The sequence below is a fragment of the Sprattus sprattus genome (assembly GCF_963457725.1).
Source record: "Sprattus sprattus genome assembly, chromosome: 17".
NCBI lineage: Eukaryota > Metazoa > Chordata > Actinopteri > Clupeiformes > Clupeidae > Sprattus > Sprattus sprattus.
In genome coordinates this window covers 9,256,154-9,271,153 of record NC_137915.1, presented here as the reverse complement: position 1 = coordinate 9,271,153, position 15,000 = coordinate 9,256,154, and the positions used below count along the sequence as shown (strand labels likewise).

General features: G+C 45.5%; 1 protein-coding gene across 1 annotated transcript in view; it reads left to right on the top strand.

Moving 5' to 3' along the window:
• Positions 1-15,000, top strand: part of dpyda (dihydropyrimidine dehydrogenase a) — a gene marked incomplete at both ends in the record, with an annotated part of 161,093 nt that overhangs the window by 138,170 nt on the left and 7,923 nt on the right. Inside the window, 2 exons of the mRNA XM_080854784.1 lie at positions 4,116-4,258; positions 9,770-9,949. Of these exons, the coding sequence (XP_080710910.1) occupies positions 4,116-4,258; positions 9,770-9,949 (323 nt within the window). The remainder of the gene's footprint in view (positions 1-4,115; positions 4,259-9,769; positions 9,950-15,000) is intronic.

Below are 15,000 nucleotides of genomic sequence, written 5' to 3'. Positions count from 1 at the left end.
ACTGACTCTCTTTCTCTCGTTCTCTCTCTCTCTCTCTCGCTCTCTCTCTGCCCCAGCTGAGCTGTATGTATGTGAGTGAGGAGTTAGCAGCCTTTCAGGACCTTGAATACCAAAAGAGCATATCAAAATGCTGAATTATGCATGTTGAGCACAGCGGGGGCCGATAGCGATCGCCAATATTGGCAACGAAGGCAATTTTTTTTCTTCCCTATTTCATGTTCCTGCGAAGCGAACAAAAAAATAGCCACATGTTGAAGAGCTATTCATTGTTATCTTGAGACTATGGCTTGGTTGCTGCTTCTGGAAAATGCCGCTTTAATCAGTACAGATTCAGACACTCACCTATGTATGTGAGTGGTTTTAAAGAATCAAGGGGAGACTAGAATGACAGTAATTTCTATATATGTGTGTGTGTGTGTGTGTGTGTGTGTGTGTGTGTGTGTGTGTGTGTGTGTGTGTGTGTGTGTGTGTGTGTGTGTGTGTGTGTGTGTGTGTGTGTGTGTGTGTGTGTGTGTGTGTGTGTGTGTGTGTGTGTGTTTGTTTTGAAGCAGAGCTTTTGTGTTGTTGGGCCCGCACTGCGAGCTTGCTCTCTGTGAAAGAAAATAGAAGAGGTACTTCTTGCATCCCTGCCTATTGTTCTGTTTTGTTTTATCTTGTAATGGTTTGGACGCAATGCCATCGCGCCATCAAAAAGAAAGGTGAACCGATGACATTTTGCAAATGTCAGACATATCTTTACAATTATACTAGTCTATAGGAGCACATAGGACATGCAATCACGTGGACGCCTTCACAATCATATTTAAATGGCTGCAGGATTTACAGTGTAAATAGATTGCTTAGCATCTGAATATATGATGCGGCGGAAACTAAGAGAAGGTGACTTCTAGTCTCCTATAAGGTGACTATTCTAGTCTCCTATAAGGTGACTATACTAGTTACTAGTTTCCAGTGTGGTAGTGCATAGTTATGGTCACATGGCCATGGACAGAGAGAGAAAAAGAGATGTCTTGAAAGACAAAAACAAATCTTTGCGAAAGGCATGGCAGCGTCTCATCTCTTTCCTAATTAATTTCCTAACGCCAAAGCACACTGAATTAAAGAAACCAACACTGACTGTGAACGGCATAATCCTGACCACACTCCACAAATCTTTTCTCATCACTTCTCCTTTAATCCTCCAATTACATCAGTCACAGAGCTGTCAGCACGTCTGAGGCCAACCCAGATATATACCCAGCTCGGTTTTCCAGTGTTCCTTGAGGCAGTTGTCTATGCTAGTCTTACCGTCTCGTACCCTGAAGCAAGCGTTGGGAGAAAGGATTGGAGTTGCAGGGGGGAGGGGAAGTGCTGGGGGTCACCATAGTGAGCTTTGGTGCTGCATTAATATATATTTTTTTTCCCACTCGATATTCACCTTGTGTATTTGTGTGTTTCTCCTTTGGCTCTCATGATCCTGGCCAAATCCTGGCCAGTCGATGTCCAGGGGAGCCTCCTCTCTTTTTTCCCCTCCTTCTTCCTTTTCTTCATCTTCTTCTTCTTCTTCTTCTTCTTCTTCTTCTTCCATGCTGCATCTCTTCCTGTGTGTTTGGAATTATTCATCAAAGTTGCTGGCCCTTACGTGTGCTGCTTGCCAATCCAGGCCTCGGCTGATTGAACTGGGCCCCTCCGCCCTGCTTTAAGCGGCGGGGGCCGCCATGCTACTCTGATTGCCTCTGGACCAAGAGCCACTGTGCCGCTACAGTAGCCAGCTGAACGCTTAAAAAAACCTTGGAGAGGCGCTCTTTTGTGCTTGCCACGAATACGGTGACCTGCTTGAACAAGAGGCTGCGTTGTCGAGGAAATAACGCAAACAATGAGGGTTGCCACCTGAAGGACAAGCTGAAGCACAAGGGGGGCTGGGATGGGGTGCTACTGTCACTCACTGTGTGTGTGTGTGTGTGTGTGTGTGTGTGTGTGTGTGTGTGTGTGTCTGTTTGAGTTTGTGTTTGTGTTTGTGTGTGTGTGTGTGTGTGTGTGTGTTTGTGTGTGTGTGTTGAGTACATATTGAGATCAAGTAATCTGGCAGACGCTGTTGCATCTCTGAGATGTCCGTTTTAGGCGCCCTGTCCACCTATCAGTCCTTTAGCTCTTGGTGCTTATACAAAATTTCAATAGGACCTCTCTGTGTTTATTCATACAGAATCCCCCCCCCCCCTCTCTCCTCTCTCTATCTCTCTCTCTCTCCTCTCTTTCTCCCTCTCTCTCTCTCCTCTCTCTCTCTCTCTCTCTCAGCAGAAAGCAGTTGGTGCTTGCGTGCTATCAGCCTGGCAGGATTTACACTTGAGTGTCAGCTGACATACTGCTGTCGCCCCTCCGGCATCCCCTGTGCTAAGGAGGCTGTAATTCATGTCTGTAGATTACACTGGCTTTAGGTGTCAGGAATTGCATTTCTTTCCCCCCACTCTCCTCCGCCCGGGTCGGCGTGCAAGATAGGGTTAGCCGAGATAAGCCTGTCGCTTGGATTGGGAGCCGAGGAAACCGAATCTCCCTCGACCGGTTGGTGGACGGTGCCGAAATCCATATCACCTAAGTGACCCCGGTGAACGGCTGGGATTAATGTATTAAACTTGGGTCCTGCACAGGTCCTAACACGGTGCCCTATGTGTCGTATGTCAATTCTACAGTGCCTGTCTTATTTCAGCAACGAGACACAAAGCTCACAAAACTGTCTGTGTTCTCGGCACTAGGTTATGCGAGAGACAGAGTGTGTTTTCTATATGAGAGAGACAGAGTGTGGCAAACCTGTTTGTCTTCACTGCACGAGGTTATGCCAGTCTGCGCATTAAAACTAATCTAGGGCTTAGTTTTAAGATTTGCTTGGTTCTTGACTTCTCCAGATGAGACGTATTTGACGTAGTCTGGCCTCAAAGGTAATTAGTTTAGCTGCAGAAATACAAACCCCTGTATTGATAAGACTCATTAATCTTGGGGCAGGAATCAGTATCTCCCTGTTTGTGTGTGTGTGTGTGTGTGTGTGTGAGAGAGTCCGTCCCATCTCCCCCGGATACAGTTGCAGTCTTTGGACAAATTACAAACGAGATTAAGTTAATCAATTTTAAAGACAACATGAGGAAATGAACTGAGCGCGCGTGTTTGGATGTCTTGTTCACTTCGCTGATCGTCCTCGGCCACTGGACTGTGCGCTCTCCAAGCACTACCAAAGCAGGGGCGTCCCTCTCTACCTTCAAGAAGCTCTTGAAGACCCAACTCTTCAGAGAGCACCTCCCTTCCTAACTGGCACCTTGGCTTAACTTGCACTTAAGCAGTGACAGTCCCGCACTTCTTTTTCTTTCTATGTGGTTTTCTATTTTTTTGAAAAAAATAAGCAGTATTTATTGTTACACCAGGTTTTATTGCTCTTAGCTTGATTGTTCTCTCCCTTGTACGCCTTGTACGTTTGTACGTTGGACAAAAGCGTCTGCTAAATGACTAAATGTAAGTTTGGGCTCTGCCTTTTGAAGCTATGCCTGTATCTGCTGGATACCCATGTATGAAGGGGAAGCTGTTGTGTCTGTTCATGTGTGTCTGCGCCGAAGCCTTTAGCGGCCACAGAGGCGAATGAGGGTAGACAATGTCTGGCGCTGATCAATGGGACCAAAGGCTGGCGGCTAAATGAGGTTAAATCTAATGTGATAAACTGCTCCATCTGCCAGTGCAATTGGAGTGGAGGTTTTTAATTCATTCAGGACATCGAGACCAAGGTAAATAAATGAAGGGTGTAAAGTTAGAAGGCATACAACTCCCCAGAGCCGGAAATGCTAAGCGTATGGAGGTGGGAACACATGGCTCTCTGAAAGAGACAGAGGAGGAGGAGAAGGAGAAGGAGGAGGAGAAGGAGGAGGAGGACCCTTTTAACTTCTGAGGCATTAAGTGCATCTATGAAGCACAGGTCACCTGTGATATAGGGCTGAGAACATAAGCATGAGTAACTGATTTTGAGGGAGTACCACCAATCCCTGGTGGTTTAAGGTCACTGGTCACCATTTTAAAAACAAGCCCAGACAGTTTATGACTCAGAGCTGTAACTTGGTGCCCTTTCCGAAGTCAAAGGTTTGGTTTTTACCTTTTTGCAGGAAATGCCATCCGACCCATAGCACTGCGGGCGGTGTCCGCCATCGCCAAGGCTCTCCCTGGCTTCCCCGTCCTAGCCACAGGAGGCATCGACTCCGCTGAATCAGGTCTGCAGTTCCTCCATGCTGGAGCATCTGTCCTACAGGTAGGTAGCACTGGTGCAAGTTAACATTGACCTAGGTTTTAAATAAGTCAAGAATGGAGTTATTGTAATGCATTGAATAAACATGACCTTTATATTTGAGACTTACTGAGACATAAGGTCATAGGATATGTTTTATGGGCCCTATACAGAATTTATGAAGAAGTAGCTTTTGTCGCCCATAATATTGAATCCCAGTTGAACCGTCCTGTTTGCCAGTTGAGCAAGTTGCTTGTACTTGCAGCTTTTTTTTATTCGCATGTCGAGAAAGTTTTAATTGAAAAAGTTAGAATTAATGTAGACGTTTCCAAAGTTCAATATTTAGACTGAGAAGTGGTTCAAGCATCACATCGCCACAATGCGCTGTGTCAATGGGAATAATCTGTCTGAAAATCAGCATGCAAATTGAATCGCTACCGGTGAATAAATACATCCACTATTTTTAACATGATTTAATGTTTTGGTAATTTGGTCCTTCTACCTGCCTGTTAGCCGAAACTCATGGGATCTGGCTGTTTTTATCCCGATGCATCCTGAGATTTGTCTGTTGAATTAATAGGAGAAATTAATTACAGAATAAATAATGAGTTCTCAGTCGAATCATAATTCCTTCAATTATGGATGCTCTCCCTTGAAATGCCTCAATATATGGTTTTGTGTAACGAAATATAATCATTTTCACTCGTGTTTTCTTTCTATTGTAGTTTCTTGGGGTTCTTAAAAGGTTTTTCTTCTTTGATGCAATTCAGCTGAGTAATTATGAAAGATAATAGGTTTACATGTTAAACAGAAGATCGTAATTAAAATTTCAAGGCTTGGCTCAGCTTTGTCATGTTGTGTATGAGAATCTCAGTATGGGATGTTTGTCTTCTGCGGGTGTGTTCAGTGTTTCATGTTGTTTACACCCAGAGCAAGTGAGGACAGCATACTCACTAAGTGCTCTTAAAAACATAACGCTGACAGCAATGCCTGATCAGGAAAGCACCCATTGACAGAATGGCTTGGAAACTTCAGAGACATCGTCATACTTAAGAGTGGACACATTAAGCCAAGGCACCAACACAATGTACTTAAATGAGGGGAGTCAGTGATCTACAATGCACGTGGAATTAGAGCCAGTTTTTCACGGGCTGAAATCAATGTCTTTTGTCGACTGAAATGCGCCAAAAATGGTGGTCATTGAAGGGGAGAATCATGGGAAGGCCGATCCGATATTGGAGAAGCATGCCTCATTGTTTCAGAAGAGTCCCCAACAATTTACCTAGGCATCAAATTCATTCTTCGCAGAACAAACAATATGATTGGGCCTATTCAAACAGCACACAGAGCTAGTCCCTCAAACAGGGATCTGAGTCGTCTTTTCAGTATGAGAGTAAAGCAACAAACTCCTTTGATAGACTTAAACCATCAGATGCACTGATCTGGCATATTATATGCTTACAGCTGTTCACACCTGTCACGAAGATAAACCAGGACTTTTTTTATCTATAAAAGCAGCGTTTTTGTGGGGTTTTCCGATCTATTTTTTAATAATGGCATTTATATCTCAGTGCCCCACACTTGTCTTTTAAGTATCCTGACTGTCAAAGGCCCGTGTTTCGCGAAAGCTTATATAAAGCAACGTTTCCACTGGCAGATCCTGCAGGAGCTAATGCCATCCACTCAGCGATCAATACCCTGTAGTTAATTCATTACCGAAAACATTTGTTTGCAGTCACCCTGAGGGGTCTATCTCTCTCTCTTTCTCTCTCTCTTTCTCTCTCTCTCTCTCTCTCTCTCTCTCTTTCTCTCTCTCTCTCTCTCACACACTCTGTCTTCCCTGCCTCCGTTCCCTTCTCCGCTCTGTACCGATAGAATTCTCTCCACCATACCTGGCTGAATGTCTTACCTCGGTGCTTATTATTGTGTTAATGTGGACAGCCTAAAGGAACATAATGGTTAATGTTGTGTCTTATTCATAATGAGTGTTTTTGGGCAGGGTTGTGTGGTGGGCTTTTTAAACTAATTCTGTCATAGCCTGGTTGTAAAATTGCTTCATTGGAAGCGAGCAGCTGAGATTTGGAGACCATTTTCACGGGCAGGCCTTTTGGGGAAGCAGTGGAGCCCTATTTGACTAATTGCTGGGCCTGTTCAATCCTAATGATCCTGGGTGCCATTTCTGTCTTTCCCAGTGCATGTAAACAGTGGCAAGTCGCCATAAAGGAGCTATCATAAGGTAGCTGTAATGCTGTGTATGCCCAGAGAATGCCAGGAATTAGTCACTCGTTTTAAAAAGGCAGAAACACGACTGAGGCTGAGGAATGACAAAAATCGAATAAAAGAAAAATGAAAAGAAAATGATTTTAACAAGCCTCCAAATCCAATTCCCTGAGTGATATGGATTTGAGTAGCTTGGTATATTTCTGTGCATGAAAAAGGGTAAAGGTTCCTCTCATTTAACCGTCTATCGACAATGGGAATTGCCCATACTCATTGACTTGTAAAATGTGCTTTCTTCAGCTCCGACTCTTCCCGATTATCAGTTAGCTCACCTGAGCTTCAAGGCAAAATATCAGTGGGTTGTATCCTCTGGCTTATTGGTCATATCGCTCAAATTGAAAGGACGTGAGGTTCATACATAGTCAACGTAACATTTGGATGCCAGGCCAAGTTAATCTTTCTCTTTTAGTGAAAAGAGGAGAGTGCTCAGCTAAATGCCATTCTATCTCTGAAATGAAAATAGCAGAGAGACAGAAAGAGGCAAAGAGAAAGTGAAAGAGAGACATAGTGAGAGAAAGAGAGAGCAGGGAATCTAAAAGCATTTGAGATCTCAGAAGGAGTTGAAATCAATGCGCAGCCACAGTTTTTCTGTGCAGATAAAAAAGACCTGCTGTCTCAATTGCCTGGAAACTACTTAGAAATTCTCACTTCGATTTATTTCAGGACTCTGCTGCATTAGCGCTAAATGCTCCATGGCTGGGCAGTGCGTCTTTGATGCTCAGAAGCAAATGAAAAGCGGTAATGGACATTCTCCTGCTCACCACACAACAGGCTTATGATTTTACAGTGCAGGCCCAGGGAAGAAAGACCCCTGTGTGTGTGTGTGTGTGTGTGTGTGTGTGTGTGTGTGTGTGTGTGTGTGTGTGTGTGTGTGTGCGTGTGTCTGTGTGTGCGTGTGTGCGTGCGTGTGTGTGTGTGTGTCTGTGTGTGTGTGTGTCTGTGCGTGCGTGCGTGCGTGCGTGCGTGCGTGCGTGTGTGTGTGTGAAAGAGAGAGATTTTTGTTGTTGATTTTTTTTTTGCTAATTACTACCATTAAATATTATAACCCACTTTCCATCAGGCAGAATGTTGCATGTACATATTTCATGAGCATATTTCATGAGCATCTCCCAAAAGCTTTTGTGACCATTCTTGTTTTTTAGCACCAGGGAGGAAAGACCCCTGTGTGTTTGTGTGTGTGTGTGTGTGTGTGTGTGTGTGTTTGACCATTGTTGTTTTTAAGCACCAGCAAGCGGCGTGGACGTCGGTGCATGGACCGCCGAGTTCATTGCGATTCATGAAGGTGTACCATTCTTTCACATATTTCTCACCCCCACTCTCCACCTCTCCTCATTAGCAACCATTTCAAATGTGTTGTGAAACTTTTGATCTGACGAGCGTGTACAGGCCTGCCAGGTATGTGTTCATTAGTGGGCAGAGACACAGGGTTCAGCACCCGAAGGATTGCGCATGGGTCAGTGGTGTGTGTGTGTGTGGGTGTGCGTGTGCGTGTGTGTGCGTGTGCGTGTGCGTGTGCGTGTGCGTGTGCGTGTGCGTGTGCGTGTGCGTGTGCGTGTGCGTGTGAGAATCGCACCTGAGCACATGTGGATCTGTTAGGGCCTTTCCGCACACCCACCCTCCACCCCTTCCACTGTGTTGTACAGGTGCTCATCGCATACATTGTGGCCAGCATTCAAAATCAATCGAGGCTTCTTTGTTTCATTATTATATTAAGACAGTGCTGTTCATCCAGGCTTATCTGTACCATTAGTTACTGTTGTGTGTTTGTCAGTTAGGCGTTAATGTGCGTGTCCAGCATTTGATGGGGTAATCAAATTGTATCTGTAACCGTTTGTCTTTGCAGTCTGATATGCAGAGGTACTCCCCAACACACGAACACACACACAAGCACACACACACAACAAATGTGCACAGAAGCACACACACTCTCTCACACCCGCACGCCTTCCGCAACAGTGCAGAGTAACAAGTTTTATGCAAATGAGAATCCTAATGAAAACGTATCTGGAAGCAGGAACCGGGTAGAATAAATGTCCCCATTTTCCCAGCATGGGGTATTCTGCCTGCGATTTAATTTTTAAATACACAGTTTTTAAATGCACTGCTTACAGCAATCCCCCCCCCCTTACCCTTCCCTACACACACACACACACACACAGTCTCTGCAGAAAAAATCCTTTGTTGTGACTTTTGTAGATACATTTAGCATTAAAACTGATAATCCTGATTAAACATTGTGAAGAGAAAGAAAAAAAAAAGAAGTCACATGAATATAATGATATGAAAGCCATTGCGTCTGTGAAGGCGCATCATTGACTGACTGAGACTGCTGGGAGTGTGTGTGTGTGTGTGTGTGTGTGTGTGTGTGTGTGTGTGTGTGTGTGTGTGTGTGTGTGTGTGCTCCTGCCATTGCGTCTGTGAAGGCGCATCATCGACTGACTGAGACTGCTGGGAGTGTGTGTGTGTGCGGGTGTGTGTGTGTGTGTGTGTGTGTGTGTGTGTGTGTGTGTGCTCCTGCTCCTGCCATTGCGTCTGTGAGGGTGCATCATCGACTGACTGAGACTGCGTGAGGGAGTGATTAGCATTAGCATTAGCATGCTGTGTGTGTGTGTGTTTTTTTTATTAAACACGCTAATCCGCCGGGGCTCAGCCCTCAGTCGGCGCAGGCCGGTGTCAGCTCAGAGATGCCTGGGGCCGATAACACACACGTCTTATCTCCCCCGGCGCGAGGACTTGGGGTGGGCTGCCGCTGCTGAAGTAGTACCCACACAAACACACACACACACACACACACACACACAAAGGACGGTAGTCCTCGGCGCACCATGCACATCAGATACCCCTCTCTGGATTGCGGCAGAAAAACCAATCGAAGCGCTTTGATGGCGCTCGTCATTGAGCCTAATCTAAATCTGGTTAAGCACTGGACTGTGTAAGGCTTGGAGGTTTTTTTTTCTGATGGTGAAATTAAATGGTTTCTTCAGTTCTGTGTGGAAATGAATGCAGAATATGTTTGATGTGGAGGCCATGTGCAATTTTTTGAGGGGGGGGTCTGCTTCGCTAGGTTTTCTGATGTGTAGCAATTCATATCCCTGTATTATATCTCTCTCCATTTCTTTCTGTGTGTGTGTGGGTGTGTGTATGTGTGTGTGTGTGTGTGTGTGTGTGTGTGTGTGTGTGTGTGTGTGTGTGTGTGTCTGTGTCTGTGTCTGTGTGGAGGGTATTAATGGCCATGATATTTTTTCCCTGTTCCAGGTGTGCAGTGCTGTTCAGAATCAGGACTTCACTGTCATAGAGGACTACTGTTTGGGCCTTAAAACCCTCCTCTACCTGAGGAGCCTGGAGGAGCTGCAGGACTGGGATGGCCAATCCCCACCAACCGCACGCCACCAGAAGGGAAAGCCTGTGCCCCGACTGGAGGACCTGGTGGGAAAGGTGAGCGTCCGATCTGCCCGTCCCCATGGCTGTATCTTTACATTTACATTTACATTTAGTCATTTAGCAGACGCTTTTATCCAAAGCGACTTACAAGGATGTATACACATTTTACATTTTTATTTAAATTTTTTAACACTGATGGCACACTGCACATCAGGAGCAATAAGGGGTTCAGTTGCTCAAGGATGCTTCGATAGGGAATCGAACTAGCAGCCTTCTGATTACTAAACGACTTCTCTACCTCCTGTACCACTGTATCTAAAAAATATATGAAATATATTTAAAAAAAATATCATTAATGATAGAGAGCTACCAGCAGAACCCATTAGACAGGAACTACATCTCTTGCCTCCTCTGTGTGGCCTTAGGCCTGAAAGTGTCCATTAAACTAACCACAGTGTAAAGCCCCCCCCGCAGAAGGTGCAAGGTATTCATTAGCTTTGCCTTAACATCTGCGGTCTTTCCATTTTGCAACATGTTGTTATTATCAATCTGAAAAAAAAATGCTTCATAATTGATGTGCCTTGCTAAATATAAATGCCTGAACCTATGGCAGACATTTTTTGTTTATTATTATTTATTTTGAAAGCTTCCATTTGCCTTCACAGGAAGCAGAGCCCTGTGTGTCTGTTCTATTACTGTACGCTTTAGACGCAGGAGAAAGTCTGCCAAACTTCATCACCTCAATCAAAGCACTTTCACAAACACTGTGAGTCACTGTCAAATCAACAACATGGCCCAAAATATTCGACATCCTCCTCTTAGGCAAACTCAAAGGTCTGGAAATTGCATATTGTATTAAGAATGTTTGTTTTGTAAGTGTGTAAGTGTGTGTGTGTGTGTGTGTGTTTGTGTGTGTGTGTGTGTGTGTGTGTGTAGTATGTGTAGTATGTGCAGTTTGTGTTTATTACTTTTGTTGAAGCGCCTGCACTCGGCACAATACACTCATACAAGGGCAATAAAGCGGCGTCTGAAAATGAGATTTGACAAAGGCCACTCTTTTGTTGCTCCACATGGCATCTGTACTTCGCCCGCTGATCTCCCCCATTTGGGCTCCAGCAATATTAGGCAACACGCAAACGAGCACCAAACTTCAGTAAGTTCTTTTCAAAGCGCAGCATTAGATGCATTTTTTTTCCATCATCAGATCACAATCTCCCTCGTTAATATAGCAGCCGAGGGAAGGCTTTGAAGCCGGCGCTTTGCTTTCAGACAACGCGCCACGGCCGCCACTCCTCGGCACCCGATGGCAGGCCGTGGCACTGCGCCGGCACAACGGCGTCGTTTACATGCTAATGCCACACGAGAGGTGAATAAGTGAGAATAATTTCCGTGCCAGCAGGTACATTATTGGTCCGACTTGTACGACAATAACAACAGCAGTAGCTACAGTTACAGCAGCGGCGGCGGTGTCTACTGAGCTCGGGCTTTCAGGAGGCAGTGGTGCGGGAAAGCCGTGTGGTGTCATGTAGAAACATCACTGCAGACAAGGAGGCTTGGCCCGGACCTCCCCAGGCGTCTCGCTGCTAGATACCCCGACATGCGCGGATCATGGATATACAGTGGGGAGAAAAGTCACTCAGCGCACGGGTCACAGGAAGGTTGAGGCTGGAGGCAATACACTGTATCCCCCCCCAGACCAAACAAGAAAAGGCTCAGACCTGTTCTAACATCGTTCCATTGGTCTAACATTGGAGGCTAAAATTGCATTTTAGAGTTATGTGCCTAGAAGAGCATGCTATGGCTTGAACTGTGAAAAAAAGTGAGTGAGGTGAGTGAGGTGAGTGAGGTGAGTGAGTGGGTGGGTGAGTGAGTGAGGTGAATGAATGAGTGGGTGATTGAGTGAGTGAGTGAGTGAGTGAGTGAATGAGTGAGTGAGTGAGTGAATGAAGCGAGTGAATGAGTGAGTGAGTGGGTGGGTGAGTGAGTGAGGTGAGTGGGTGATTAAGTGAGGTGAGTGAATGAATGAGTGAGTGAGTGAGTGAGTGAGTGGGTGGGTGAGTGAGTGAAGCGAGTGAAGTGAGTGAGTGAGTGAGTGATTTGATTGAGTGAGTAGGCAAGTAGTCAAGTAGACACTAATTCATCCCCCTATTGGACCATAAAACACACACATTCATAAAACCGTACATTTCCATTAAAACACTCTTCCAGAAAGACTTTGTTTATGCTGGAAAAACATTCACCAAAAACACGTGGAGAAAAAAACACATATAGTAGAATTAGTGAGTGAGTGAGTGAGTGAGTGAGTGGGTGGGTGGGTGAGTGAGTGAGGTGAATGAATGAGTGAGTGAGTGGGTGAGTGAGTGAGTGAAGCGAGTGAAGTGAGTGAATGAGTGGGTGATTGAGTGAGGTGAGTGAATGAGTGAGTGAGTGAGTGAGTGGGTGGGTGATTGAGTGAAGCGAGTGAAGTGAGTGAGTGAGTGAGTGATTGAGTGAGGTGAGTGGGTGGGTGAGTGAGTGAAGCGAGTGAAGTGAGTGAGTGAGTGAGTGATTGAGTGAGGTGAGTGAATGAGTGAGTGAGTGAGTGAGTGGGTGGGTGAGTGAGTGAAGCGAGTGAAGTGAGTGAGTGAGTGAGTGAGTGAGTGAGTGAGTGGGTGGGTGAGTGAGTGAAGCGAGTGAAGTGAGTGAGTGAGTGAGTGAGTGAGTGAGTGATTTGATTGAGTGAGTAGGCAAGTGAGTGAGATGAGTGTGTTGTATGCACGTGTAAGTCTCCAAGAGAGTTGGTTATTTAAGTTAAAGAGATCAGTAAATGTGTGATTGGAGACACAGGAGCAAACCTGTGAATTCAGGAGGGTGCAAAAGTAAATACACGCACTTTGAAGTGCATGATTGACAATGTGTTGATTATGCTGCACATCTATGTGTGGGGGTAGGCATACATGACAAGATGGTTGGAAAGAACGCTGGTAAACCTAGCAACCTCATTTACTGACAAAGACGTTCGATGTCTGTCAACTGCTTTTGAAGTGAAGTGTTCTTTCACTTTGAATAAAATCGTTTTCAAAAAGAAAGTAGCACAGAAGAGATGGACTGCTCCTCGGTTTAATTGGCTCTTGCTCACCACACATAACACAAAATATGCACAAGGATTTGTCAAGGACTTTTGTTTCATTACATTTTTTTTGTAAAAAGTGAGAGTCAGTATTGACACAGCATAATACTGCAAGCGATCAAGTCTTAAAAAAGAATTTCTAAATATTCATAAAAACTTTATGAGCTAAACCAGTTACATAAAAGTTTGCCCCCGCCCTGCTGAACACAGATTGTAACATGCAGCTCACACTCCCTGCTGGCGTCTGCAAAGGGGGGGGGGGGGGATCTCTTAACCACAGGTGTGCTTTTGGCAGGGAAGATAGTGGCATGCCCCAGCATCATAGGGAGGCACCAGAGGGGGTGTGTAGGGCGGACGAGGGTGGGTGGGTGGGTGAGTGGGTGGTGAGCTTAACGGCACGGCTCTGCAGTCCCAACCCCCCGCAGGGCTGGAGCAGGGGGCCTGCGCTACTTACTCCCACTTAGTCTTCTCTGGCTCGCTACGGCCAGGCGAGGAAAGGGAGCGCTGGCTGGCCTCCCCAGTGGCGGGCAGGGGATGTAGGGGAGGAAGAGAGGAGGAGGGGAAGAGGGGGGGGGATCTTAAACAGTGGTTTAGCTGGCTATGAGGCACGGCCTAGCCTGGCAGGCATGGGGAGCTAATGAAGCCCTCAGCCAGACAGATCTGGCCTTCGCTGTGGGGGGCTGAAAAGCTACGCTTGTTCCCTTTTTGTGTGTGTGTGTGTGTGTGTGTGCATGTGTGCCTGTGTGTGTGTGTGTGTGTGTTTATGTCTCTAAATGTATGTGTTTGTGTGCGTGTGCGTATGTGTGTGATGATTTGATTACATCAAGGTATGGGACAGGAGGGGGTTTTAAAGATTAGTCGGGAATTGTTTGTCGCCCTCGTGCAGAAGGCTTTATCTTAGGTATTACTGCAGTAGGTTTCTACTCTTTGATTGGGATGAAAAATCTCTATCCTCTTTCTCCCGTTTTAGTGTCTGATACCATGAAATAACAGGTGGCTCTGAATTATAAACCGCTCAGCATCCTGGGTTTCATTTAAATATACATCCCCACCAGGGGATATGTAATTAGTGTGATTGGAACTGTGTACACAGAAGTGTGATTCTGGCTGTGCAGAACCAGAATGATAAGGAAGGTTTTGGCCAGACTGGGAGAAACATATGGCTTTTGAGGAGCGGGGAAAACAGAATATGCTACTTTTTTATGACTAATAGGAACTCTGTAGTACTCTCAGATTAGAGTATAGATAGGCAGGCAGACATACAAATATACATAGAGGGAGGGAGGTTTAGCCAAAAAAGGGAAAACATTCATTGATTGATTGATGGAGAGATGCCGTAATGGGTGGACACATAAAGAAAAAGACAGAGACCCACACATCTACTCAACCATTCATATTCAAATGATAACGCGTTTCCTTTCCTCCCATGCTGCTAAACCAGTGACATTCTGCTCATCAGAGTTCTAACACCCACTCGTTTTTCCCTCTCTTTCTTCATCGCAATCAGCACGGAAAACCTCCTCTTCCTTAATGTGACACTCCCAATTAAAATGGGCCTTATTTACGGCAGCATATGGAAACGTTTGGGCATGGCGTTCTGAGCGGGGCTGTGCGAAGCGGGTGGTACGTTAGCATTAGCGGAGTCAAGCCGCCCCCCTAGCCCATTAGCCTGACCGGCCGGAAGATGGACTGTTATTGCCATCCCTGTCTGCCTTCTCTATGGGATCTTTCATTAGCCTCTTTCATATCTCACCCCAGAGACTGAGGGCAATGGTCTCTTTGAGCGCTACCTTGTTTTGTTAGCGAATGGCTTCTTTTGCCATGGATGCATCGGGGTTGAAAGTGCAAAGAAAAGACGGCAGCGGTGATTTATATTTTTTGCCTCAACAGAGAAGAAGTATTTGTGTATAAAAAAAAAAAGCCACGCACTAGATGCACACATTTGTTTGATTTGTTTGCTGGATAGAGGAAGTAATTATCTAGGAGACAGCAGCCC